The 26,902-nt window shown below is 37.9% G+C and overlaps 1 protein-coding gene across 1 annotated transcript; it reads left to right on the top strand.

The window, feature by feature from the left end:
• The first annotated feature begins 309 nt into the window (after nt 1–309).
• Nucleotides 310–26,694, top strand: sv2ca (synaptic vesicle glycoprotein 2Ca). Its single transcript, XM_052555551.1, has 13 exons — nt 310–464; nt 4,425–5,084; nt 13,127–13,307; nt 15,858–16,009; nt 20,819–20,952; nt 21,323–21,412; nt 21,903–22,013; nt 22,142–22,230; nt 23,111–23,275; nt 23,376–23,509; nt 23,643–23,846; nt 23,958–24,117; nt 24,264–26,694. Exons 2-13 carry the CDS (start codon nt 4,499–4,501, stop codon nt 24,445–24,447), a joined length of 2,190 nt encoding a protein of 729 aa, XP_052411511.1. The 5' UTR covers nt 310–464; nt 4,425–4,498; the 3' UTR covers nt 24,448–26,694.
• The last annotated feature ends 208 nt before the right edge of the window (nt 26,695–26,902 follow it).

Here is a 26,902-nt window from a genome sequence, read left to right as displayed (position 1 = left end):
TTTATAAAATGTCTTATGCAAAAGACCAACAAACCCTAATTTAATGCGTAAAACTTTCTTAATTGCAATGCATTAAACTTTTCTTAAAACCTCTTAATATGCTGAGTGCACCTTTAAATCACGCCAGTTTGTCGTGATCTGCAAATGCCGGATTTGACTTTCAATAGGACAGTCGTCATACATCTCTTGTAGGGGGTTTCTTTACGTCATACCGCGGTGTTTCCGTCAGGTCTCTCCGCATAGCATTATTACTACAACACACAGCAAGTCCACCCCCCCCCCCCCCTCTCTCTCTCTTCAGTTCCTTGAAGTACTGCAGAGACGGAGCTGCAGCGCTTAAACACCGTCAGCTCTTGCTTTAGTTGACGAATATCTTTACGACACAAATAAATGTTTATTCATTAGCAACGGCGGGCGTCTCGTAATGGAGAGCAAACATCGACATATCATCTGCTCCCTTAATGGTGAGTCAAATCTTTAAAGAGCCTCATAACAACACATTTTGCTATATCACTGTACGAAATAATTTTTTTTTTATATTCTTACTATCATCTGACTAGCACTGTGTAGTTTGTCATAAAGAAGACGCATGCACAGGAAATTAAAATTACACTGACAGTTCAGTTTGTCCAGGCAACAAAAGTTGTTTATTCAGACGTTCAGGTCTGGACCCCAAAAACAGAACTAAAATTGGTTTATTTGAATGTGTTTAATTTAGACATAGTCCTTATACGTTCCGTTCGTTCGTTTATAAAAAAAAAAATGATTAGAGGAGAGTGGCCGGTGTTGAGCGTTGCTCAGGAGTCAGTTTTGACATGAACGAAAGCGACTGATCGGTGGCTGGAACAGAGCACAGCGCGCGGATCCCCCGCCGCAGGCACCACGAGCACTGCTGAGACACACAGACAGAGAACTGCCAAGAACAAGATTACAAAAGTGTATGACATTTTTTTAATATTCCTTCTTGGATATATGACACCCAAAAAGTAACATAAATTGAATCCTTTCTACAACAAGTTTTTACACTGAGCGTTGACTGTATTAAAGCTTTAGCCTACCTGCAACCCTGTTACCACGGGTATTGTAGGCTGATAAAAATGTAGTAGGCTAGCCTAACCAAAGTTTTTTTTTTTTTTTACAAATATGTATTTGTTTATCTCATACAAGTTTATCAATAACTACAAAATACATTAATTCGTCAATTTCTTATTATTAGTTTAGTACATTATTTTGACAGGACCCGCTTTCTATGTCCAATACTCTATTTTTTCTCTCTATTTTTTACATTTATATTTGTATAGACCTACTTTATTTTTTATCTTAGATAATTACACACACAGCCAAAATCATTAACAGCCAAATTTTGAGTCTTTGTTTTGAGTCAAATAAGGTTTAATAGGCTCGTTGAGCCATGTCACTTATTGGGTGATTTTTTTTTATTCAGCTTTATTGGACTGAGACAAGTTTGTTTTCCGAAGTCTTGAAACTTTAAATCCCCTAAAATTCATTTTGATTATGGATAAGCTGGTTGTAAAATGCTCATGTTTAGCCATTTTATAAAAGAAAATGAATTAAAACAATTGTGGCCATGCTTTCTATAAAAGCGGAGACCAATCCAGCTTTTCATTTTAGTCATGCACTTTAAACTCATTCAGCTCTACAGTAATTCCAAGGTTGTATCCTTGAGGACTGCAGAGCATTTCATCAGTGATGCTGCATTGACCAGGCTTTTATCTTTGCTGTCATATAGTTCAACTGCATGCATTTGCCTCATTAGGCTGCATAACCACTAAGGCAATTCAGAGATAAATCATTTATTTGGTGCATTGTGTAAATATGCAGTAAATGTCCTTTAATATTGGCATCCTCAAGACTTTTTTCTAAGGTTTTTTTTTTTTTTTTTTTTTTTTTGTCTGTTGCGTTTAGTTTGCATGACTGGGAACACATGTCCGATGTTAAGATTAGAATCTGCTCCTGTAGCAGTGCTCATGCTGGTGGGAAGGTTTGCTCTGCCCATTGAGAATAGGCTTTATTGAATTACCTGCAGAGTGATGCAGCCGGCCGTGTCGTGATTGAGAGCGACAAGCCTCATATAATCCCAGCCTACTTTTTTCTCTTTAGCATGCATGCCAGTGCGTCATCATACCCTGATGTTTCACAGATTCAAGATGGACATATATATGAGCAAGTACATTAGAATAGTGTTAAACATGTTCAGCGGGATTCATTTACATTGTAATGTAGACTACTACTTCTTCCAAATTTGTTTTCCTTGCCATAACTCAACATTGTCTTTCTTAGATACAATAACTGAATACTGTCATGCCATAATATTAGCAAAAATAATTCAGATAGAATTAGAAAATAAATTGAGACTAGAGGAAGGTTTCAAAATGATTTTCCTCTCCATCTGTTCAGTTGTCACGACGCACTGTCAGACAAAAAATCTTGTGCTGACAGCGTATGCTGAAAAAAATGCAGTTTTCTTAATATTCCTCCAAATGTTGTCCTAAATAGATGAACACGGTTGTCTTTGTGACAGCTGAATTTCATATTGCTAAAAGGTTATGTGAGTTTTAGGGTTTGTGAGTTCAGCAATGCAGCATGAATTACGCACTTAGTGTCATAGACTTATTGTTTCGCTGTTTGCTGGCTTCATTTTTTTTACATTTGTTGATTATCAGTGTTCTTGTGTGTTGAGTGGCATAAAATATGTTCAACTATTAAAAAACTATCCTGGGTATCTTTGTTTTGTAGGATGATTGAAATAAAGACAGCTCACTTAACACGATTTTCCAATAAAAATATATACACAGCTGTCAAAACAATCATATAAATTACTAAAAATGAAAATTTGCTGAACAAGAAATCTGTTGTTGTCTTGATGAATTTATGGCTGAATGAGGCCTTTTGCACAAATGGAAGAATTGTATTCAAAATGAAAAAACAAAGTAATGTTAGTAAAATTGACAGCACATGCTTTGGATTTTGCTTGGATTTTCATAAAAAATTTTTTTTTTACACCAGACAGCTAATTCAACCTTCCCCAAAACTTTTCTTCTTTCCTCTGTCTCCATAATATAATAAATTCCTGATGCAATCTCTTAGCACAAGATTCCCTGTCCTTCTTATAGACAAGGTCATGTTTTTTTTGTTTTAATGTGATTATGTCCTCTCCAAACCATTAGGAGATTGAACCTGGCTTATTCACACTGCCTGACAACAACAACAAAAAAAGGACATTCACTCTTTCAGCTTACTTGTCTGTCAGACAGTCCATAAAAATAATAATAACTGTTTAAATTTAAAATCGTTAGCACTTTATATTTTTTCTGCCTTATATTAATCACTTCTGTGAGTATTATACTTATACCTAAGAAAAAAATAAACATCAGGGTAACAACACATATATGTAAACTATTTAGCCTATTTTACACCCTGAAACTGAAAGAAATTTCACTGACTGTGTAAAATATTGTAACTGATTTTGTTCTTATAGGCTGAAATGATTTGAAATGCCACATTTAGTTTTTTTTTTTTTTTTTCACATTTGCCCCCTCTCCTTATCTTAAACATATCGACAGGTAATTTTACAGCTTGCCTCTTAAAACCATTGTTATTCATGCCAGCTTGGCAAATATGCTGTAATGTTCTAGCATAGAACCTGACCCCAGTGCACCAGAGAAGGCGTAGAGAACAGAAACACCATACATCATTTCGACAGAGGCTATCATGAGGCCTATTTTCAATCCACTTGCGACTGATTGTACCTAAACTGTGCTCTCAGGTTAAGCTGGTCCTAGTCCGATCAGTAAAACACAGAGAATGCTGCTTTTCAGTTAGGAAATGATCTCAGACTGATTTAGATTTAGTTGTATTTGAAATATTACAGTGTTATCCGAAGCTGTTACAGCTGATGATCTACGCGGATGATTCTACCGTCCATCATTTGTGAGCAGATCCCACAGCATTACGCAGGTAGATTGGGGGGAAGTGCTGTGTCTTCACCGAGGGGCCAATCATGCAGTTCACTGGGGCTGCCGGACCTCTCAGACAGACACATGGTCCACATCCATTCAGTCAGCCAATAATGGATTACTCCACAGCCTGAGCACTCAGCTTCCCAACGGCATGTAAACACAATGAAAGTAAAACAAGCTCACTCTCTTGATCCATTAGCTGTTGTAAAGTCCCCGACTCATTCACATGGTGTACATGGCTCGCAGTATGGCAGAGATTATGATCACATGGTGTTTCATCGCCATACAAAATTTTGTTCACTTTCTGTTTACGATCACTAAACTATATTGCAGTCTATAACATTTGTTTAAAAAAAAACTCTAAATACAGTGCATAGTTTTATGACCTATGTAACCCAAAGCTTTAGCCCTCACAATATAACTTTAAACCTGTGTTTCTCCCAGACTCATGAGAGCCATAAAGACAAAAGCACCTCTTCTGTGGTGACTGCAGACCTCTTCCCCTCCAACATCTAATCATGGTTGATACAGCTCCACAAGACACGTCTTCCCTCATGAAGGGCGCCAGAGACATTGCTAAGGAGACCAAACGACAAGCTGTTAAGAAGGTCATCAAAGTTGTGGACCGTGCCTCAGACGAGTACTCCCAAAGTCGCTCCTACCAGCGCTTCCGGGATGAAGACGATGACTACTACAGCCAGCCGGGTGGGAACTACACAGGAAATGACGCTAATGATGAAGAGGGATCCAGCGACGCCACTGAGGGTCACGATGATGAGGATGAGATATATGAAGGGGAGTACCAGGGGATCCCCTCGGATGCAAAGGCCAGAGATGGACAGCTGGCTCTGGGACAGCCGGTGGCGGATGGCCTGAAGGACCGGAGAGAGCTGGAGAACGAGAGGCAGGCGGACGAGGAGGAGCTGGCGCAGCAGTACGAGCTCATCATACAGGAGTGTGGACATGGCAGGTTTCAGTGGCAGCTGTTCTTCACCCTGGGCCTGGCGCTCATGTCTGATGGTGTGGAGGTCTTCGTTGTGGGCTTTGTTCTTCCTAGTGCAGAGACGGATATGTGTGTGCCTGACTCGAGCTCTGGATGGCTAGGTAAGAATGTAGAAGGAATGTAACTACTGTAGTTAAACACTATATTCATGCATATCACACATTGTATGAAAAGCTTGCATTTTAACAATCATACATTCCCTGGGAATTCAATCCGTGAGCTTGGTGTTGCTAGTGCCAGGCTTAGTTCACCCAAAAATGGAGAAAATTATATAATCAATTACTCACCCTCATGTCATTCCAAACCTGTAACCATTTTGTGATATCATTTTCCATTTTGGAGAAGATCACGATGCAAGGGACCGTGCCACAGAAGAGGCCAGGGACGAGGGCTGCAAACTAGCTGCATGCTATATGCCCTATGTACACGGCATCGGTTGTCTCTGTATAACAATGCCTAGTGTATTGTCCCTGTTAAATAAACAAACTGCCGTATGTGTGCTTTTCCAGCATGTAAACAAAGCATGCATGTGGTGCTGTTAGTGTATAACAATCACGAGCTGTGTCTTGTTTGCAATCAGAGCATGTGCATGTGTCGTGATACTCTCCAAAATGGTGCCCTAGGGTAAGAATTGTTGAATTAATTCATTATTTTAGTTTTCTTTTTTTGCACAAAAAGTATTATCGTAGCTTTAGGAAGTTGTTAAAACAACTAAAACATTAAAACATTTGAACCACTGATGTCACATTGACTATTTTAACAATGTCTTAACTACGTTTCTGTGCCTTGACCGTGGTAGGACCCTTGCTCTCGGATTTCATCAAAAATATCTTAATCTGTGTTCCAAAGATTAACAAAGGTCTTGAACGATGAACGAAAAGCAGCAAATAAATATATTGGAATGATTTCTGAAGGATTATGTGACATTAAAGCCTGGAGTTATTACTGGGGAAAATGTTGCTTTGCTGTCACAGGAAAAATTACATTAAAAAATTATATTTAAAAAGTAATCAGCAATTTTAAATTAAAATATGATCTTAAAATCATTGTTTTACTTTTGAATGAAATGGTCAAGTTGAGCATGAGAGTAATATTTTCCAAAAATATTAACTAAACACGGTAGTATTTTTTCTTTTGAATTACATGACCTATTATATTTATTTATAATTATTGTAGGCTGTTGTATTCAGAAGTAGATTATTATTTAGTGTGGCCAGACAGTTTACTATACTGGACAAAAAGGAAGCAACATTACCAAATGTAATTTGTTATTACTTGAGCAAGTGTATGATACTTCTTTAAACGGTTCTCATTGACCTGGTTTAGGGTCATGTCATTGATATTCATATAAATTGACATTCTTATGTGTTTTATCAGTTTAATCAAGTCTGAGTATCTCTCTTTCTCCCTATCCTTCTTTTTTTATCCTTCTTTTTCTTCACTTATGCACTCATCTGGAGAGCCCTCAGGGCATTGTGTGGCATGCTCTGCTTCCCTCTCTTTCATGCTCCCTCTCTCTCTTTGTCCTTACTCTGTCAATGGCTTTTAAGACATAATCGCACGTGGCCGGCTGTGACTGCCGGTACAGCTACTGGCTTTTGAGATCAGATACGGTCATCAGCAGAAGAATTTGCTGCTCCTCAGCCAGAAAGATTGAAACACTGTTTGGGGATCAAAAGAAATGGCTTTGAAATGCTTTTATTTCTTTTTAATCTTTTTAAACTCACAACAGCTGCTTTTATTTAAAACAAAATACATTAAAAACAGAAATATTGTAAACATTATATATATATATATATATATATATATATATATATAGAGAGAGAGAGAGAGAGAGAGAGAGAGAGAGAGAGAGAGAGAGAGAGAGAGAGAGAGAGAGATAGATAGATAGATAGATAGATAGATAGATACTGTATAAAGTATATTTTGTAAATGTTTTTTACTTAATACAATGATATTTTTTTCAGAATTCTTTGATGAATTGAAAGTTTGAAAGGATTTATTTTTAATGGATTTCTTTTTGTAACAGTTTAGAAGTCTGGACTGTCATTCTTGCTTTAAAAAAACCTACTACAAAAAACTACAAACATTTTTCTAGAGAACAATGCATTGTTTCAAGGAGATATTTAGGCAGAAATTCAGAGCCTGCTGACTTACAACAATCTAATTCAGTCGTGTATCTCTCGGTAAGGTAAGTAAGGTAATGGCTGTTCTCCAGCAGACACAGTCATGCAGTGGTGATTTAGTGTGGGATGCTGCAGAATACGAACTTTCTGCAGGTCCTAGTTAGCATTCAAGTGTTGACTCTTTTTCTGTTTGCTATCATAGTGTGACTAGTGAAATGGCACAGTGCCACATTCCACTTCTGATGTTTAAACCTTATCACAATTCACACATTCATTTTCTGTAGTCATTTAAACATCCTCAAGTCATTCAAAAACCATATACTGTACTGTATGCTTTTTTCATGAAATCTAATAGTAAGAGGTTTAGCAGAATGTCCAGGCTTCTCTTTTCCATACAATACACAGTATACAGTGATTTATACTTTCAAGCTAAAAGAAAAAAGTCACCAGCAGAAATTCATACACTATGCTTCGAGTTTGAAGAATATTGAGATGTTTAAACAAATGTTTAAACAGATGCTTAATATAAGGGGCCTTTTCTATTTGAGCTTTTTACTGAGACCAAATTATTTTGCTGTAGTGAATTTTCAAGAAACAACATTTTGAGAGTTTGGATGATATGTTCTGTATGACCAGAACCGACGTGGTCTGAACAAGTTGTGTAACGTTACTGACATACGTGCATTTTTATATGAACTATCATTCTCCCAGGCATTATTCAAGGCTATCATGAGTTCATACATGCAGACATTATTTGAGCCATTTCTGCCTGTACAGGACAATTTAGTAGAATGTAGTTTCACAGTCTATTGGCTTTATTACCCAACTACAATCAGACTATTCGTCTTGATTCAAATATATTTAGTATTATATTTAGCATTTAGTATTCTATAGAAAGAAGGCAATGGAAAATTGCTGCATCACACAGTTACAGTAATGGATGGTGTTGTGAACACGTTGTGTAATATATCTTCCATTACTCAGGAGCCTATCTTCGTCTATAAATCTGTGGCTGATTTATCTACTACATCTTATCATAACCCCTTTTCTCGCTCTCTTTCTCTGTCCACCCTCTCTCATTATTCTCTTTATCTATCTTGTTTTGTGCATTGGTGACTGAGACACTGAGCTTGGCTAAACTGCAGTGAAATCACCCACTGCAGAGATTACAAGACCTGCACAGCTTCTCAATGTGTGCGAGAGAGAAAAAGGCAGATATATATATATATATATATATATATATATATATATATATATATATAGACACACACACACACACACACACTTGATTTTACAGAGAACATTTGCTTAAAATAATCCTGCCTTTCTGAATCTATTTTGCCAACCTTTTATTCTCGTTCAGTTCTCTGTTTAATGCTCTATTTTAAATTTTATGGCCCATATATTCAGCAACAGAATATAAATCATACTGCAACAATCATTTCAACTTGGTTGCTCCATACACCCAGATGTTTTTTACGCACAGATCCTAAAGACAAGCTGACAATGGAAAAATCACATCAATCCAGGTAGTAAAAGTATAGTTTATTGTTTAATTTGTAAGTTGCTCGTCTTATGGGTGTGATTCATTTTTAAAAAGCCCTGAACTAATGAGCACTTGTGCTTTCCTCTTGAAAGATATGAAATATGGGAAAAATTGGTTCTCTTGCTAAGTGCTTTGTGTTCTTATGATAACTTTGCATTTGCTTTTTTCTTCCACCTCCTAATATTTCCATCGCCAGTTTTGTCAGGGAATGAAAAGTTTCTCAGGGGAATGTAAACATTCTGCCTATATCAAGCCTATTTAAAAATCTAAGTTCAGTTGCTGCTTTAGATTTATACATTTATTTAATTTGGGTTTACAAGTAATTTCAACTGACTTAAAAAATAAGTTGAATCTTATAAAACCAAAAAAAATGTCATTGAAGTTGAGTTGGAACACAAAAACTTTGAAGCTCAATATCTCAAAATTGCTCAGAACGCAGATAGAACCTTATAATTCCAAGGGGACGATCTCCAAAGTGAATCTATTTAGCAGGTTTGTTACTGTACCAACAAAGCAGTTTACTTCTCACTATTAATTGCTGTGTTGGTTCTACAGCAGCAAAATTGTTAGTGCTTGGTCACAAAGAAAGCTGCTGTATCAGTTGAGAATTGACACTTTGAAAAATCAGCAAATCTCCAAAAGGTTTTGTACATTGCAGCACATGCTCTGTGTAAAAAGTGTCAATGCATCTCTTTAAATACAACTATCAATCCACCAACTTCTCCTCATTTCTCTCTATTATGCTCTCTATATCTGACAAAACAGCTAAAATTCAGTCTGAAGGAGAAGGACAGGGTTTGCCTTATGCATGCACTGCTTCAGCCTTCTGGCCTGTTCGGCGACGCTGTCAGCTCAGTCGTCGACAGGTTTCAGGAGGCACATAAACAAGTGGCGCCAATCCATAAGTTTCTCCCTCAGCAAGATGCCCCAGCCGCATGCCAGCTCCTCATATAGAGAGGCTCAAAAACAGAGCTCTCGGTCGGGGACTTCTAAGCCCAAACAAGATCTTAGGGCAGTGATCGAAGATAAGAAGTCCTCGTCCAAGAAGTCCTGACACCGGAGGGTCAGGGCTTCAGAGGGCAGCCCCTGCTGGGGTAGAGCAACGTACACCGCATTACAGAGTCCCCGTCTCACCTCAGTGCCCACGGTGGGTCAGTCTGCCAAACAGAAATGTCTAGATGTGGCTCAGGTTCCTCTGCGTATGCAGGGCATCCACATTCTCAATTATATATCAATGATTGGTTGATTTTAGCTCAATCAGAGCAGATGGCGGTTCGACATCGAGATGTCGTTCTTGCACATATGGGGGAGCTGGGTTTGAGACTGAATGCCAAGAAGAGTGTACTTTCTCCAGTTCAGAGAACCACCTATCTAGGCGTAGTGTGGGATTCGACCACGATGCAGACACGTCTGGAATGAGGGGGAATCCACTTCGAACTATCAAGGTCACGCGGCGATACCTCCATGCCTTAGACATATGGAAGAAACCTTGGTTCTTGAATCAGGGCCCGGTGTTCGGAGCTCCTTGTCACCCTGTAACACTAGCAACGGATGCGTCCCTCACTGGTTGGGGTGCGGTCATGAGTAGCCACCCTGCCCATGGTCTGTGGAGTGGTCACCATCTGACATGGCATATCAATTGTCTAGAGATTCTAGCCGTTTATTGAGCACTAAAATACTTCCTCCCAGACCTGAGGGGTCACCATGTGTTGGTGCGCAGTGACAACACATAGGTGGTCTCTTATATCAACCACCAGGGAGGTCTGTGTTCGTGCCCCTTGTACAAGCTGGCGCACCAGATCCTTGTGTGGTCCAAGGGCAAACTCCTCTCACTCAGAGCAGTGTATATTCCTGGGAAGTAAAATGTGGGAGCAGACATACTGTCGAGGCAGGCGCCAAGGCCCGGGGAATGGAAGCTTCACCCGAGGTGGTGAAGCAGATATGGAGAATTTTTTGGCAAAGCTCATGTGGACCTCTTTGCGACTCGAGAGACATCACAATGTCCCCTTTGGTTCTCTCTAATTTATCCAGCTCCTGTACTGTGCAAACTGTAAACCCTGAGGTGGAAACTCTTCACCCCATGGTGCAGAGACCGTCAGCTTGACCCAGCTAACTGCCCAGTTGGTACCGTTCTGGAGTTTCTACAAGCCAGGTTCTCTGCAGGGTTGACCCACTCCACGCTGAAGGTTTATGTGGAGGCCATTTCGGCCACCATGTCCCTCTCGATGGTCAGACTTTGGGAAGACACCCCCTAGTTACACGTTTCCTTTGCGGTGCGCTGAGGTTGAGGCCCCCAGTACAGTCCTGTATTCCCCCCTGGGACTTGCTTGTGGTGTTAGAGGCTCTTTGTAAAGCTCCATTTGAGCCAATACAAGATATATCAGACAGACATCTGACCCTTAAAACTACCTTTCTGTTGGCTATCACCTCTCTGAGGAGAGTTGGAGATCTTCAGGCCCTCTCAGTGGCCCCTACTTATCTCGACTTTGTGCCCGGCATGGCCAAGGTTCACTCTACATGGGGTATGGCAGCCTCCAAGGCCTTCCTATTAGGTGTATCCATGCTGGACATCTGCAATGCTGCGGGGTGGTCTACTTCTGCAAGATTTTATGGCCTAGATATGCCAGTTACTCCAGGCGCTTCTGTCCTCTCGTCCTAAGCTATGCTCTTTGGAAACACACTAGGCAGGGATACTCAAAGCTTACACCAGCTGCACGGCACGTGCTTTAACAGCTTCCTGGTCACTTACGTCACCCTGCCCATGATGTCAAACTCTTCCATTGGACAGATTACACACGATATTCAGAGTTTCTCATGCTAGACGCATTCCCCCATTGCTTTTGCGTTTTTGACGCAGCGTCTCCTTCCCTTGAGGAACCATGGTTACATGCGTAACCTAGAGACGTTTTCCAGCATTTTCTGTGTTTTTGAACCCTTTCTTACAATGACTGTATGATTTTGAAATCCATCTTTTCAAACTGAGGACAACTGAGGGATTCATATGCAACAGAAGGTTCAGATGCTCACTGATGTTCCAGAAGGAAAAACCATGCATTAGGAGCAGGGGGTGCCATTTTCTTTGAATTTGAAGATCAGGGTAAATTGAACTTATGTATCTTCTAGGAAACATGTAACTATCTCCTGTAGCCTCTGATGGGCAGTATTAAATGAAAAATATGATATTTAGGGAAAATAAGAAAAACAAACACATCTCCATTCTGTTCAAATGTTTTCACCCCCTGGGTCTAAATGCGTGGTTTTTCCTTCTGGAGCATCAGTGAGCATTTGAACCTTCCGTTATAGTTGCGTATGAGTCCCTCAGTTGTCCTCAGTGTTACTAGATGGATTTCTAAATCATATAGTCATAATTGGAAAGGGTTCAAATACACAAAAATGCTGGAAAACCAAAGAATTTGTGGGACCTGCAGGCAGAAGAACAGCAGGCAGTTTAACTGTTCAAGACAAACAAGGAATTCATGAACATCTAAATAAAACCAAATCACAAATCACAAAAAAAAAAAAAAAAAAACAAACAAAAAAAAAAAAAAAACAGCTGTGCATCATTCAGGTAAGGACACAGTATTAAGAATCATAGATGTAAACTATTGAACTCTGTCATTTTGATAAATTCACCTATTATTTTCTCTCGTGGACTATATGTAAACATATTTTATGTGAAATATCTTATTCAGGTCAGTACTAAATGAACAATAACATGCATTTTCTATGATCCCTCTTATTTTGGTAATATAATTAACATTTAGCAGCTTCTGAAAGGGGGGTGTAAACTTTTGACCTCAACTGTAAATTTGTTTACTTCTAATGAACCAAGCTTTTTCCATTTTTTTCCAATTGCATGTTAAACAGATTAAATAGAAATAGAAAAATCAGTCTACTACAGAAGAATATTATTATTTTATTTTATTTTATTTTGTGTATTTGGTGTATATTGCTATATTTAACAGATATTCAGGGTGTTTTTTTTTTTTTTATCTGTGCACCATCTAATTCTCCTATGAAAGGCATCTTAGTACAATAAACAATAGCAGAAGTTCTTTCTCAGTTAAATCTTGTGATGAGGTCTTCTATATAGAATTCTGAGATCACTGAAGTCTGATACATTTTTAATGGTTATTTGTTTTTCCTTTGGGCTACTTATGTAATCAACATTTACCGCACACAAACTCCCTTGCTTATAGCATCATCATCACAGAAAGTCTCCTTCATTTCACCCAGAAAACAACAAAGAAAGTCCTTAGGTGAAAACATCAGTCAAATGAAAGTTTAATGGTGTTCTTGCTCTGGGAAGCAACTGCATATAAACCAGTATATATAAATGAGTCGCCAAACAAGAATGAAGAAAAAACAAACTCTCCTGAATATGTCTGCGTCAGTCTGTGTATTTCTCCACCTGAGTTGTGTGTTCTCACTGTTTCACTTTGTTCTCTCCCCCCCATCTTATTTACTACAGGCAGCATTGTGTATTTGGGGATGATGGTAGGGGCCTTCTTCTGGGGAGGCATGGCTGACAAGGTGGGCAGACGGCAGTGTCTGCTGATTTGCATGTCCATGAATGGCTTCTTCGCCTTCCTGTCTTCTTTTGTGCAGGGCTATGGCTTCTTCCTGCTCTGTCGCATGATAGCTGGCTTCGGGTGAGTCTGTTTCCTTCACCACACAATCTGTGGTACATCTTCAAGATATTACATTTGTCAAGTCCAAAACGTGGATCTTGACAGAGACTTTAGATTTATTAATACAAAGAAATATATCAATATTTAGACTTTTGTTGAAATGTTTGGGGCCAGTAAGATTTTTGTTGAAAGAAACATACATTCAGTAAGGATGCATTAAATTGATAAAAATTGACAGGTAAGACATAATAATATCTATTAACTTTTATCAGCAGAGACTCTAAAAGGCTGAACAATAGTCTGGGTGTAATACAATATATATATCAATCAACATCTTTATACTTCTCTTCTTTATATTAAAATGTAATTAAATTAAAAAAATTACATTTATGCATTTAGCAGACGCTTTTATCCAAAGCGACTTACAGTGCATTCAGGCTATCAATTTTTACATATCATGTGTTCCCGGGGATTCGAACCCCCAACCTTGCTTTTTATTATATATATATATATATATATATATATATATATATATATATATATATATATATATATATATATATATATATATATATATATATATATATATATATATATGTATATAAAAAATAAAAAGCTGTTGATATAAAGAAGGGAAGTATAAAGATGTTGATGGGGAAAATGCAGTTATGATTGTGGCTAATATTTGATACCATAATCCGTATCCTTTTTTTGAGCACATACTGTACATCCTATGGTGATTCTTGTGAAGTTTGTAATGAAGAAAAAAAAACTGTAAAAATATATCTGCCGCTCTTGTGTGTAAGCAAGCAGACATAGGAAAATATCAATTTAATACACTACCTAGACATAGTCCCCATCTGCATTTTGACTTGGGTTTCTGGAAAGAATTCTCTGTTGGTATCATGAGGAACTGTACAATGGGCATCTTTTATCAACCCACCTCTAAAACGAGAATGTCTCTCCTATTCTTTAGATAATAGTCTTTTTCAGACAGGCAATACATTACATCTGGCTTGATCAATAGCCTCTACAGTGCTGCGTTCTTGACTCTTTGATTCTCCATTGCTGGCGGAGACTGTCTGTGGGTCCATGGCTAAAGCACTTGTCTCTCTGATGATGGAGTTATTGTGAATCTTTGAACACATTTGGCTTGTGGCTCCTATTATGCATTTCACAGAATGTTGTTGCTAATTAAAATGTCAATTTGGTTGTAGTGATGATTGGTACCATGTACAGTTAGATTTCTTAATGTTCTTGAAAGATACCAAAATACATTTTTTTTTCCAGAATTATTTGTTGGATAGGAAGTTCTGAAAAAATGTAAATCAAATCAAAGTTTTCAAGGTGAATGCATACCTTGATTCAACTAAAAATCAAGTCAGGAATCTTGTCAAAGCAGTAACTACTGTAAATCAGCATACTACCATCTAAAAACATTGTAAGAATAAGATGTTTTGTTTCCAGTCCAGACTTGGAGAAACTTGTTCATGCCTTTATCACCAGCAGGGTGGACTATTGTAATGGTCTCCTCACCGGCCTTCCCAAGGACACCATTAGACAGCTGCAGAGTCCAGAATGCTGCTGCTAGAATTATTACTAGAACCAGAAGATCTGAGCATATCACAGCAGTCCTCAGGCCCTTCGACTAGCTTCCAGTTACATTTAGGATTGATTTTAAAGTACTTTTACTCGTTTATAAATCACTCAATCACCTAGGACCAAAATACATTGCAGATATGCTCACTGAATATAAATAATATACCTAACTGACCACTCAGATCATCAGGATTTAGAAATACCAACGGTTCACACAAAACAAGGGGAGTCTGCCTTTAGTTACTATGCCGCCCGCAGTTGGAATCAGCTTCTGGAAGAGATCAGATGTGCTAAAACATTAGCCACTTTTTAATCTAGACTCAAAACTCTGTTTAGGTATCCTTACTGAATTAAAGTGTTAATTTAATGCATCCTTACTTAAAAAAAGAACTTTGGTTATTCTTTGATTCTTTTAAATGCCTACATTTAGTAATTAAATTACAATGTTTTTATTTGAACATTGAACTCAAGAAGACACCCAGGACTAATTAATCTCACAAACTAGACTTAATTCAGTCTAGTCAATTACTTTACACCAATAAAGTGTTTTCTGTTTAATTGGAATTGACATAAGCGAGGAGTGTTCTTTATTGCCCTCAAGTGAAAAACCAATTTTTTAGTCTTAAAATATTTTTTCGTCTGCATATTGTACGGTACAAGACCTTTTAGGTTGACTCTTCTGATAAGTGTATCATTATCAATACTTTCTTGAGCTGTTTTTCAACCGATGGCAGATCGTTTGGGAAACCATTTTGAAAATTTTTTTGCATTTCCATTTGGTGATGGTAGAAAGGTTTATTAAAAGTAATGGCAGGCTCTATTTTACACGCTTAAACACAACTTAAATAAGTCCACAGATCCACATTTTAAAATTACGCTATAAAGGAAAGTAGATGAAATTAGAAACAGATGTCATAATTTGCTGAGCTTTTGGACCCTCTGAACTTTATTCTTCCTTGTCTTGTCCTTCAGGATTGGTGGAGCAGTGCCCATTGTGTTCTCATACTTTGCTGAGGTATTGGCAAGAGAGAAGCGTGGAGAGCATCTAAGCTGGCTCTGCATGTTCTGGATGATTGGAGAGATTTATGCCTCTGCCATGGCCTGGGCCATCATTCCTCACTACGGTAAGATAACCAGAATGTTTTGCTAATCATCATTATCAAGGTTTTTCCTTTATTTTACATTGTTACAGAATATTTCTATTTCAAAAAATGCTATGCTATATGTCTAAAAACCATGGGACTGTAACTATACATGTCTAAAATAACATGGTTTTATCGAGGTAATATCTCCTTAAAACTATGGTGATGCTTTCTAGTAAGCAAGCAAAAGTTGAACTTATCTTTTCATTTACATATAAATGAAATAACACAAGACACAGGTAGAGTCTGATTACAACAGTGTTCTCGGCGAGCTCAGGTCAAGGTGTCTGCTGTTCCTCCAGCACGTGTTGGCAGTGATGACTGTGAGGGAGAGGAGAACATCTGAGCTTTAGGTTAAGTGATTAATGTAGAAACAGAGCACTGCAGGGATATTTAAAGGATGAAGTGACTCCTGTGGGGGAAAGCATAGTCCGATGATTTATGAGAACCTCTACTCTGGAAATAAGCTGCTCTCATCAGTAACGAAATGATGGAATAGAGGGGAAGGGAGGAGGTGAATGGATATGGAGAATAGTCTCTTGGCTAAAACAACGTTTTCACTCCTATTTTGGTAGGCGGGGGGAGGTGTTTGCTCTGTTTTGTTCTCTCTGAATTGATCATAATGAGGTTTTTCTCCTTGCCTTGTGAGACAAAACGAAAGGAGTGCTTGATTTATGAATGGCCCATGGTGGAGCCCAAGCAGGGGACAAGCTGTCAGACACAGTGGCTAGGAGAGTATTAGGGAGTCTGTATTATAGTCTAAAATCAATGGGAAACGGTCACAGGTTTTGTAAAATGGGTGTCTGTGTATACAATGAAGAGGGGCAGCCATGGGTGGGTAGATTACATTCAGTCTCCCTTGTTCTCAAAGTATATGGTCATTCAGTGATCAGTTACTGTATCTCACTGTCTACATGTGCTAATTTTTGCCAATCTCAATCAATTTAATCTAATATGCAAGTCCTTAAGATCCACACCACCCCTTTTACTATGTGGAAATTTCCTTATAATTTAATTATGAAAGGATGATTATTTAGTTTGGTTGGATGTAAACTATTGTGGCATGTATAAAACTACTGTCTGTGAAATGGCACATAAAGAGGGCGCACAATTTGTGGTATTGCTCTTGTTTGCAATGCTGACAGTCTTGGGGTTAAGCACCAAAGTATATCAAAGGTGGGTGGGGGGGAAGTTGTTTAAATCTCAGACTGTAATATTAATGCTTGCTTTAACAAACAGAACTAATATATTTAGCTGCAAGCAGCGATAACTGGGTTTCAAGCACTTAATTAAGCACATGAGGAAAAATACATTATTATTTAGCAAGCCTGTAACCACCTAAATCATTTATCAAAAAATCATTTTTGCCAAATCCAGATGATTTTAACATAGAAATGTGACATTTTATAAAATGTTTAAGACTTTTATAGCACCAGATGTGGTCCAGTCCCCCTGAAACATTGCATGTTTGCGGGTTTTGTGAAGTTTTGAGTTTTTTGTTTAGGCTTTATAGGTTTTTGGATATATTTGGACAGTTCCCTTTTCTTAAGGACTCTGTTATAGCTCCCTAAAGGGTACATTTCAAAATTTTTTTGATAATTATTGACCTAAAATGTCCAGAGAATTGCACGGTTGTGGTCTTTTCCAGATTGAGTGAAAAACCTAGGACTAGTTTGCAAAAGTAGGGTTTTTACATCTTCTCAGTCATTTAAAAAACGGTTTCATTGCTAGCAGTGGTTCATGAGGTAAAGTTTGTGTGTATGTGCATAAAACAGCACAAATTACAATCATTTACACCCTCAAACAATGCAAATCCTGCCACCTGCCACTTCTGGTGATTTCTCACAGACCTTTGGGGCCGTGAGTCACACAGGCCAACTGAGTTTCGTTACAATCAGCCTCCATTAACCTTGTCTAATAGGTGCTAATTTTTTTTTAAATATACGCATACAGTAGACACTTGTGGCACTTAGAACCAAGATTTTTATGTTGATAGGACAAATGGTTGCCTATTTATAGCCATTTTTATGTTTTTTTTCCCTTATTATATTTCTCTGTGACCTCAGCTTGAGCTCTTACATAAGTGTTCCATATTTGACGAAGATATCTCTTCCGTTCAGGAGTTATAGGCATTTAACTAAAAGTTGCCTTTCCTGCTTCTAACATTTTGGCATCTCTTTGCAACGGTGAGTTGAAAGTTCAACTTTTTTTGATAATTATTGATATTCACTCTCCAGAGAATCTTTCTGTGCTGTTTTGGTTCCAATCGGACGAAAAACCTAGGGCTAGTTCACAAAAGTAGGTTATTTACCATATTTGTGTTCTATGTGTCTTTATTTTATCCAAATAAAGTACTTATAAAGTTTTAGAGCTGAGTAGGCAGTGGACAGTAGGGAGTTTACTAAATTTTGGAATAGAGCTTTTCAGAATTTTATAGTAGGAAAGACTGCTAGGAATGCTAGAAAGGACTGTATTTGGTTTGTATGTGGATGAACAAACCAAGTGATCAATGGCAACATAGCTTTTAAAAGTGCACGGTATGTACTATATGGGTAATTCATCCTGCCACTTTTAAAAGCTCTGTTGCCATTGATCACTTGGTTTGTACATCCACAGATAAACATCCTGCAGCTCAATCTCATTTCCATTTATATTTAATTAATTAGGGTTCAAGCGTGTAGCATTGAAATCCTATTGAAATTGTCTGAATAGTCTCAGATGAGCAATTTCCACGTAAAAATGATCGTGCAGACCAAACCGTAAGTTGTAGAGACTTGAAATTTGTATGGATATACAGCAGTCGAAAATACGAAATCGCTCGTAACTCCTAAACCGTCAGTCGCAGGATCATGTGTCTTATGTTGTTGGAATCATTGGCTCATGTAGGACAAAACGCATTCCTCCGATTTGATCGTGAGATTGGCAAACTTGGGGGCATTTCGCATATTTTGAAAAATCATATATTTTTTAATTAGACTGAATAAACATTTATCATACCTCATGTGCCTCTTTCAAAATCGCATATTAGAATATTACTTTTACTGTTTTTGCCATGTTTTTTTGCTTGAGTATTATGCTTATATGCAATTCGGAATTCATTGCCCTTGCAATTTAAAATTTAAAATTTGAAATTTAGGTTTTTTTTGGTGCCTATGATGCTTTAAATTACTGCATCTGAATGCAACTTGCTAGGTTTTCGAACACAATAAAAAATAAATGTCCTTACAATTGGAAATGTTTCAAGTCATTACATTTACACAGTTTGTGTGTGTGTGTGTGTGTGTGTGTATTACTGTGTTGTTTCATTAGCATTAAAGCCGACTGTGAGTAGAGCCACTGGCAAGCCAATGTACAATACCGTAGGTCTGCTGTAGCTGCTGACTCAGTCACCCGTTTCCTCAGTCAATTATGCACATAATCTATGTAATGAGATTTCCAATGACATGGGTGAAACATTAACCCTCTGGGCTTGGCTGCTGTTGCAATCACAGCTTCATAACTCTCACTTATACTGCAGTGTAGTGTTACCTTCATTATTTACCACAGGTCCTCACAGAGATACGCTAATGAACACACACACACACACACACACACTGAATTCCATATTTCATCATGCCATATTACTTTCTTTCAAAACTCAGGATTTTTTTTACGTACTGTGTGTGTATTATGTGACTTTTTCTTCATTTTAGGATGTTTTTTTATATGTGACCTATTATCATTATTTAATTCAAGATGTAGATTTGTTTGTTTCTTTATCTGAACAGATTTGGTGAAATTTACCTTTACATCATTTGCTTACCAAGGGTAAATAATATACAGGAGTTGTGTGGATTAATGGTGGATTATGCTATTTGGACTATTTTGACTGCACCCATTAACTGTGGAGGATCCATTGGTGAGCAAGTTATGTAATGGTACATTTCTTCATATCTATTCCAATGAAGAAGCAAACTTGTCTACATTCGAAACAACTTTTTTTGTGCTATTCCTTTAATGGCAACTATACATTACCATAAATGAAAGACACTTGTGCCTTTCCAAAGGACATTTCCACTTTAATAATATCATTAAGACCCTACACTGTTTTACAGCTCAGTGAATAAGACATTACTGGTAAAAAAAGAAGATGCATATGGAGGAGAAGTAGAAAAGGAGCCACTTAAAATGAAATATAATGAGAAAAGCACATTTTCAGCCTGGGATAATTTTATTGCGCTCTCTGAGTTCATGTCAGTCTTAAAGCTGCTTTACGTGATTTCAGAAACCTGCCTGACACCACTGAAAATTAGAAATGCAGAATAGTTTTGAATGGTGTGTTGATGAGTCCTTTTATATATATGCACTATAAGAATATTATAACAGAACTGGGCAATCATGTGTTTCAGCTTTATTTCAGTTAACGGAAACAAATTTTTAATAGTTTGTTTTTGTTAACAGTGTTTTAGATGTAGATTTTTTTATTTAGTTATTCCATACTATGTTGCAACCTCAAATCAGGACTGCATTATAAAAGGAAGCCCAACCTATAACACCCATTAATCCTGATGTTTTTTCAGTTCCTTCACCTGGAACACCACACTCATCTCTTATGTACGGTAATCAATCAGCATTGGACAAATGAAATGGATGTGTTCACTCAGACCATAATCACTGTGACATCCCAACAGTTACTGATAAATGTTTCTAGTTCAAATCCTACAGTTTTGTGGCTTGAAGTGCTACCGAGGAGCCAAGCCCTTTGTCTGTGCTGGATCAATAACATGAAAAATGGTCTGATGTTTTCCTCAGGCTGGAGTTTCAGTATGGGCTCAGCTTATAAATTCCACAGCTGGAGGGTGTTTGTGGTGGTGTGCGCTCTCCCCTGCGTTTGTGCCGTGGTGGCCTTAACGTTCATGCCAGAGAGCCCAAGGTTCTACTTGGAGGTAAGGAGTGTGTGAAATTAAGTGAAGAGATACAAAGAAAGTGTATAATTCATTATAGTTTTGGTTGAGTTTGAAATAAGGGTAATTTACAAATAGAAAATGGGCAAAATCCATTTCAGATGCTTATGGCTGCTTTATTGTTTACTGCATGTTTCTAAAAGCATCAGTTTATGACTTGAACATCTGAAGAAACAGCCTGACTTAAGGGAACACGACTCTCTTTGAAGCTAATGACGCGTGCTTGTCGTGACTCCCTACACCCCTCTTTTAGGCCTGCCGTGGCAATAGAGGTGGGCGGTTGTCATCTAGCGCTGCGGTTTCCACTTAATCCAGTTAATCTCTTAGGGATTTTTCTGCTCTATCCTTTCAGGTGGGGAAGCACGATGAGGCCTGGATGATCCTCAAGCAGATTCATGACACAAACATGCGAGCGCGTGGACAGCCCGAGAAAGTCTTCACCGTGAGTCGATTCCCTCACTGCGTTAACTTTAAGCTGCTTATATCACCAACCATGCTTTAAAGTCGCTTAAATTCATACATGATTGTCTTATCCTGCCCTGTATGTGGGCTTCACAGATGTTTCTGGTGTCATTTATTCAGCTGCTTGGTGAGCAGCCTAGTGATGGAGATCAAGCTGTCATCCAAATTAGACACTCTTATATCTCCCTAAAATATTCTCTCTCTTTTAAATACTGAATATACTGAACAAGTCAAACTTAAAAAAATACTCACATTTCATTGCATTACATGACCAAAAAATCTGTAGAATAGCCCATATGGACTGCAGGCAAAAGTGGACCAAATCCGATTTGAGATCTTTTTCTTCAAACTTTTCTCCAATCTAGACTTGAATCTGATATGTAGAGAAAAATAAAAATCTGGGATATAAATCAGGATTGTGAACTATAGCTTACAGTGTGAACTCTAGTAACTGGTGTTTCTTCTTTTAGGTGAACAGAATTAAGATCCCAAAGCAGATTGATGACTTTGTCGAGATGCAGACCGAATCTGGCAACATTTTCTCGAAAGTGATCTTCAGAATAAAGACTGAGCTTCATGGGGTGAGTCATGATGTGTAACCTTTCAGAAAATATACCATCTATGTAATCATTAGCAGAAATTATAGAATACTTATTGTTTTTTATGATTCAAATAAAGATGATTAAAACTCCTGTTTCTGTCCTTCCAGATTTGGTTAAACTTCTTGAAGTGTTTTAATTATCCAGTAAAAGACAGTACAGTCAAACTTGCTATTGTGTGGTTCACACTGTCATTTGGGTAAGATCTCCTGTCTGTCATGCTGTTGCTCTGTCTGTTGTTCTGTCTGTCTCTCTGTCTATCTGGGGTGCGTTTCCCAAAACCATAGTTGAGCCATAAAACTTTGTTGGTTGCAATTCCATTGCCAACCAACAAAGTTCCTAACAGGTTAGCAACTATGGTTTTGGGAAATGCACCCCTGTCTGTTTGTCTGTCCATCTATAGTTCTGTCTGTAGTTCTCTCTGTCTCTCATTTTGTCTGTGTGTCTATCACTCTGTCTGTCTGTCTTTCTGTCTGTTTTCTGTTGTTCGGTCTGTCTCCTGTTATTCTGCCGTTCTGTCTTCCTGTCGTTCTGTATGTCTGTTGTTCTCTCTCTCATTCTGTCTGTCTGTTGTTCTGTCTGTCTGTTGTTCTCTCTGTCATTCTATCTGTCTACAGTTCTGTCTGTCTGTTGTTCTGTCTGTCATTCTGTCTGTCTATAGTTCTGTCTGTCATTCTGTCTGTCTATAGTTCTGTCTGTCTTCAGTCATTCTGCCGTTCTGTCTTCCTGTCATTCTGTATGTATGTTGTTCTGTCTGTTGTTCTGTCTGTCTATAGTTCTGTCTGTCTTCAGTCATTCTGCCGTTCTGTCTTCCTGTCATTCTGTCTGTCTGTTGTTCAGTCTGTCTATAGTTCTGTCTTCTGTCAGTTGTTCTGTTTTCTGTCATGCTTTCTGTCTGTTGTTCTGTCTTCTGTCAGTTGTTCTGTTTTCTGTCGTGCTTTCTGTCTGTCGTTCTGTTAGTCTGTCGTTCTTTTCTTTTTCTTTCTTTCTTTCTTTCTTTCTTTCTTTCTTTCTTTCTTTCTTTCTTTCTTTCTTTCTTTCTTTCTTTCTTATCATTAAAGAACTCAGTACTTCTGCAGGTATTATGGTTTATCGGTGTGGTTCCCTGACGTCATCAGACATCTTCAGGCCGATGAATATGCCTCCAAAGTACAAAGGCATAACAATGAGCGCATTGAAGACTTCACCTTCAATTTCACCCTTGAGAACCAGATACACACTAATAGCTTATTTATCAGTGACAGGTGACTTATTCAAACTGTAACCATAATCATCTTCTTATTGTACTAATTTTTATTCTGTGTGTGCTTATCACATAAATCATTTTCTTAATCCGTTCCTCAGGTTCATAGGTATGAAATTCAAGTCTGTCACTTTCATCAATTCCACTTTTCATAGCTGCTTTTTTGAGGATGTGACATCAGTCGGATCTTTCTTTCGAAACTGCACGTTTATTGAGGCTGTCTTCTATAACACTGGTAAAACAGTCATTTATTTCTGACACAAAACAGACCACATTTTCACCATTTTACCACTTTGCTGCATGCCTGCAAATACGTAACTATTGCTTTCTACTGTGGTTTAAATCTCGTTAATTTATTCATTTGACAGATATTGATGACTCCAAGCTTATAAACACAGATGTGGTAAACAGCACATTTTACCACAACAAAACAGGCTGTCAAATGACATTTGAGGATGATTATAGTGCATACTGGGTCTACTTTGTCAATTTCTTGGGAACACTGGCTGTTCTGCCTGGTAACATCGTATCTGCACTGCTCATGGACAAAATTGGCCGCTTGTCTATGTTAGGTGAGACAAGATTTTGTTTCAGGTTGGACCACTTTGCAGATATATTTGAGATTCATACTTTTTGAATGTGTGAAGGAATAGTTTTGCTGTAAATGTTCTGTGTTTCGTCAGGGTTTTCCATGATTCTGTCTGGTATCAGTTGCTTCTTCCTGTGGTTTGGCACAAGTGAGTCGATGATGATTGGGATGCTGTGCTTGTACAATGGGTTGAGTATTTCCGCCTGGAACTCCCTGGATGTTGTGACAGTAGAGCTGTACCCTACGGACAGAAGGTTTGTTTGTACTCATAAATAATAGAATATGCTAACAGACATGCAACAAAGCTGTTTAATGATTTCAAAGCCCATTAAATATCAATGTAACACCAACGTTTACCCTTTCCTCTTCCATCCTCTCTCCCTCCACTTCTCTATTTCAGAGGAACTGGATTTGGCTTCTGTAATGCCCTGTGCAAGCTAGCCGCAGTGATGGGAAATCTGATTTTTGGATCTTTAGTGGGCATCACCAAAGCCATCCCCATTCTTCTGGCCTCCTCAGTGCTCGTAGGCGGAGGTCTGGTGGGATTGCGACTACCTGACACCAGGTCAAATGTCCTCATGTAACCCTTGTGTTGGAGGTCTGGAGAAACTTAAAAGGCTTGAGTTAACCCTCATTCCTCATTGTTGTATACAGTGTACTTATGTTGTGTTCATAACAAGATAATTCTCAATTAGGCATCATCATATTTTGACAGTCGTTAGACTTTCTTTGCAATAATAAAACTTCTGCACCTTTATACTTTACAGTTCATTTAAACAAGACCCTCATGTTTCCTTTTGGCTTTTTAGAGGTTTAGAATGGCCCAGGATTGAATGTGAGCGTAAATATTAATGTCCCCTTATTAAGACTCGAGCAAAACAACCTATTAATGAGCAGTCCAAATCTGCTTCAAGTATGCAGAGAGGATGATCAGATATGCCAAAAGCCCAGCACAGCTGCATCACACCTGGCAGACTGAATCCTGAGAATTACTAAAGAGATGAGAGACTGAGACCAGTCTACTGGTAAACAACTCTTTATTCAGTTATTAGTTTCAGGATTTGACTACACATAGTGAAAACATTATCCAGATATGGTATCATATATTTCTAATGAAAGAGAAAATGGTTTTGTTGTTAAATCAGTTTCACTGAGTATTGAGTAAGTTGATGACAAGGTTAATATCCATTATCTTTGTGGTAGCACTTTATTTTACAGTCCTGAACTTTCTTAGATAAATACACTTTAAGTACACTATAAGTACATGTTAGTACACGTACTGTAAAATAAAGTGCAACCATTTTTGTTTTAAAGTATTTTTACTGTATTTTTTTTTACTCTAACCTCTGATGAAAAAGGCCACAACAGTGCACTCATGCTCATGTATAAAATTCCTCTGGAAATATAAAAAAAACTATTTTGTGCTCTGCAGATGTTTTGTTCATATACAGTGGAGTGAGTATATTTTGTTCATAAGCTTTTTATTGCAAGCCTATTTGATTTCATATACAACGGGCGTGTGTTATCAGTCTTGTTCTGCCAATCTGTGATTTGTCTAACAGCAAATGGCCTTTTGAAACTGTGCCTCTCCTTCATAAGATCATCATCATGTATGAACTTGAGGTGGCTGCTGTATTAGATATCATAGAGTGTGTATCTGCCAGGGTCACTCATGCAAACCATCTTTACAATCTGACAGAAAGGACTGATCAGAATCAGGCTGGCGATGTGCCGGAAAGCCTCTTTTATGTACAGTGTCAAAGAGTCATCTTGTTGAAATGACAGGTTTGTTGGTGCAGAGGGGATTTAGAGGGCCCGCCTCAACATATGGGGTCTACAATCTGTGGAGAGGGGAAGAGAGATGACACGTGAATCATTTACTACTTTCATTTCCAAGCCAAGTGAATAAAATTCTGTTTTGGTTGCTTCTACAAAATGACTTAGATGTTTAAATATAGATTTACATACACTACCGGTTAAAATTTTTATTTAAGAAATTACAAGTAATAATTTTATCACCATATTAGAATGATTTGTGATAGATCATATCACACTGGAAATTCTTCTTTGGAAACACATAACATTACATTTGATGGTTTAGCTTTTTACAATCAGTGCCAAATACAGTTCTCTGAACAACATAAATCAATAGTGTTACTGTTATCTAGTTTTTGCTATGGTTTGAGAGGTCTACAATAATATTTTTTTTCTTTAGAAAGTTCTAAAAAGATTAGAAATGTATATAGGACCATTGATGTTTTTCATTTGATTTGGCTTCCAACTAACCAAAGTGGCTTAATGCTGTCTCACTCTCAGCAAAGCTGTGCTGTTTCTTGAAGGCATTATTTATAAATGAGATTACAAATGATCAGTAAATGTACAGTCCTTGATCTAAGCCTGTCTTCACCTTTTTTTATTTATGCATATAGTGTTAACATGCTGTCTGAAATGATGTGTGTGTTTGTGAACAGTACAAACTGTTTGTGTATATATCTGTGTATGGGTAAATGGTAAATGTGTGCTTATTCATGTATATTTTGTACATTTACAGTAATCCACTCACATGCTGAATACTGTGTGTAAACAATATTGGGGACTGCAGTGGATGGATCTGTAGTGTATGTACACCGCTGAAATTGTTTATTGTTCATCTGTCATTGCAGCACTGTTCCTAAGAGCCAGCCATCCTGAGATATCACTGAACAAAACTGCATGTATTTATTAACTTTTAGGGTCTGTGTGCTCAGCTATCCAGAGAATGTCGCACTGTTGTATGTTTTATGGCAGAAAAATACAGAAGAATAAAGCTCATATTTTGTGAAGGTGATAAAGATGTGCTGAAGAGTGTCTGTAATATGAAACAAAGCTTATTAGAAGAAAATATGCACAGACTCAGGGCCGGCCCAGGCTCTGTTGGTGCCCTAGATGGGATTTTGGATTTCTGCACCTCCATATATTCTGAAAATGCAAAACTTGACTATAACATAACAACATACAGTACATAACATAACATATAACATAACATAAATACTGATAAGT

The sequence above is a fragment of the Carassius gibelio genome, chromosome B5, assembly GCF_023724105.1.
Source record: "Carassius gibelio isolate Cgi1373 ecotype wild population from Czech Republic chromosome B5, carGib1.2-hapl.c, whole genome shotgun sequence".
Classification (NCBI taxonomy): Eukaryota; Metazoa; Chordata; class Actinopteri; order Cypriniformes; family Cyprinidae; genus Carassius; species Carassius gibelio.
The sequence above is the reverse complement of the archived record's forward strand: the minus strand, read 5'-3'. Positions and strand labels throughout refer to the sequence as shown.

Excerpts from the sequence above, each read along its gene's own strand:
- sv2ca (XM_052555551.1), top strand. The coding sequence starts at position 4,499 with ATGGTTGATACAGCTCCACAAGACACGTCTTCCCTCATGAAGGGCGCC. Across the intron at positions 21,413-21,902 it reads AGCCCGAGAAAGTCTTCACC|GTGAACAGAATTAAGATCCC; the intron begins GTGAGTCGATTC and ends TTCTTCTTTTAG. Across the intron at positions 23,276-23,375 it reads AGCTTATTTATCAGTGACAG|GTTCATAGGTATGAAATTCA; the intron begins GTGACTTATTCA and ends TCCGTTCCTCAG.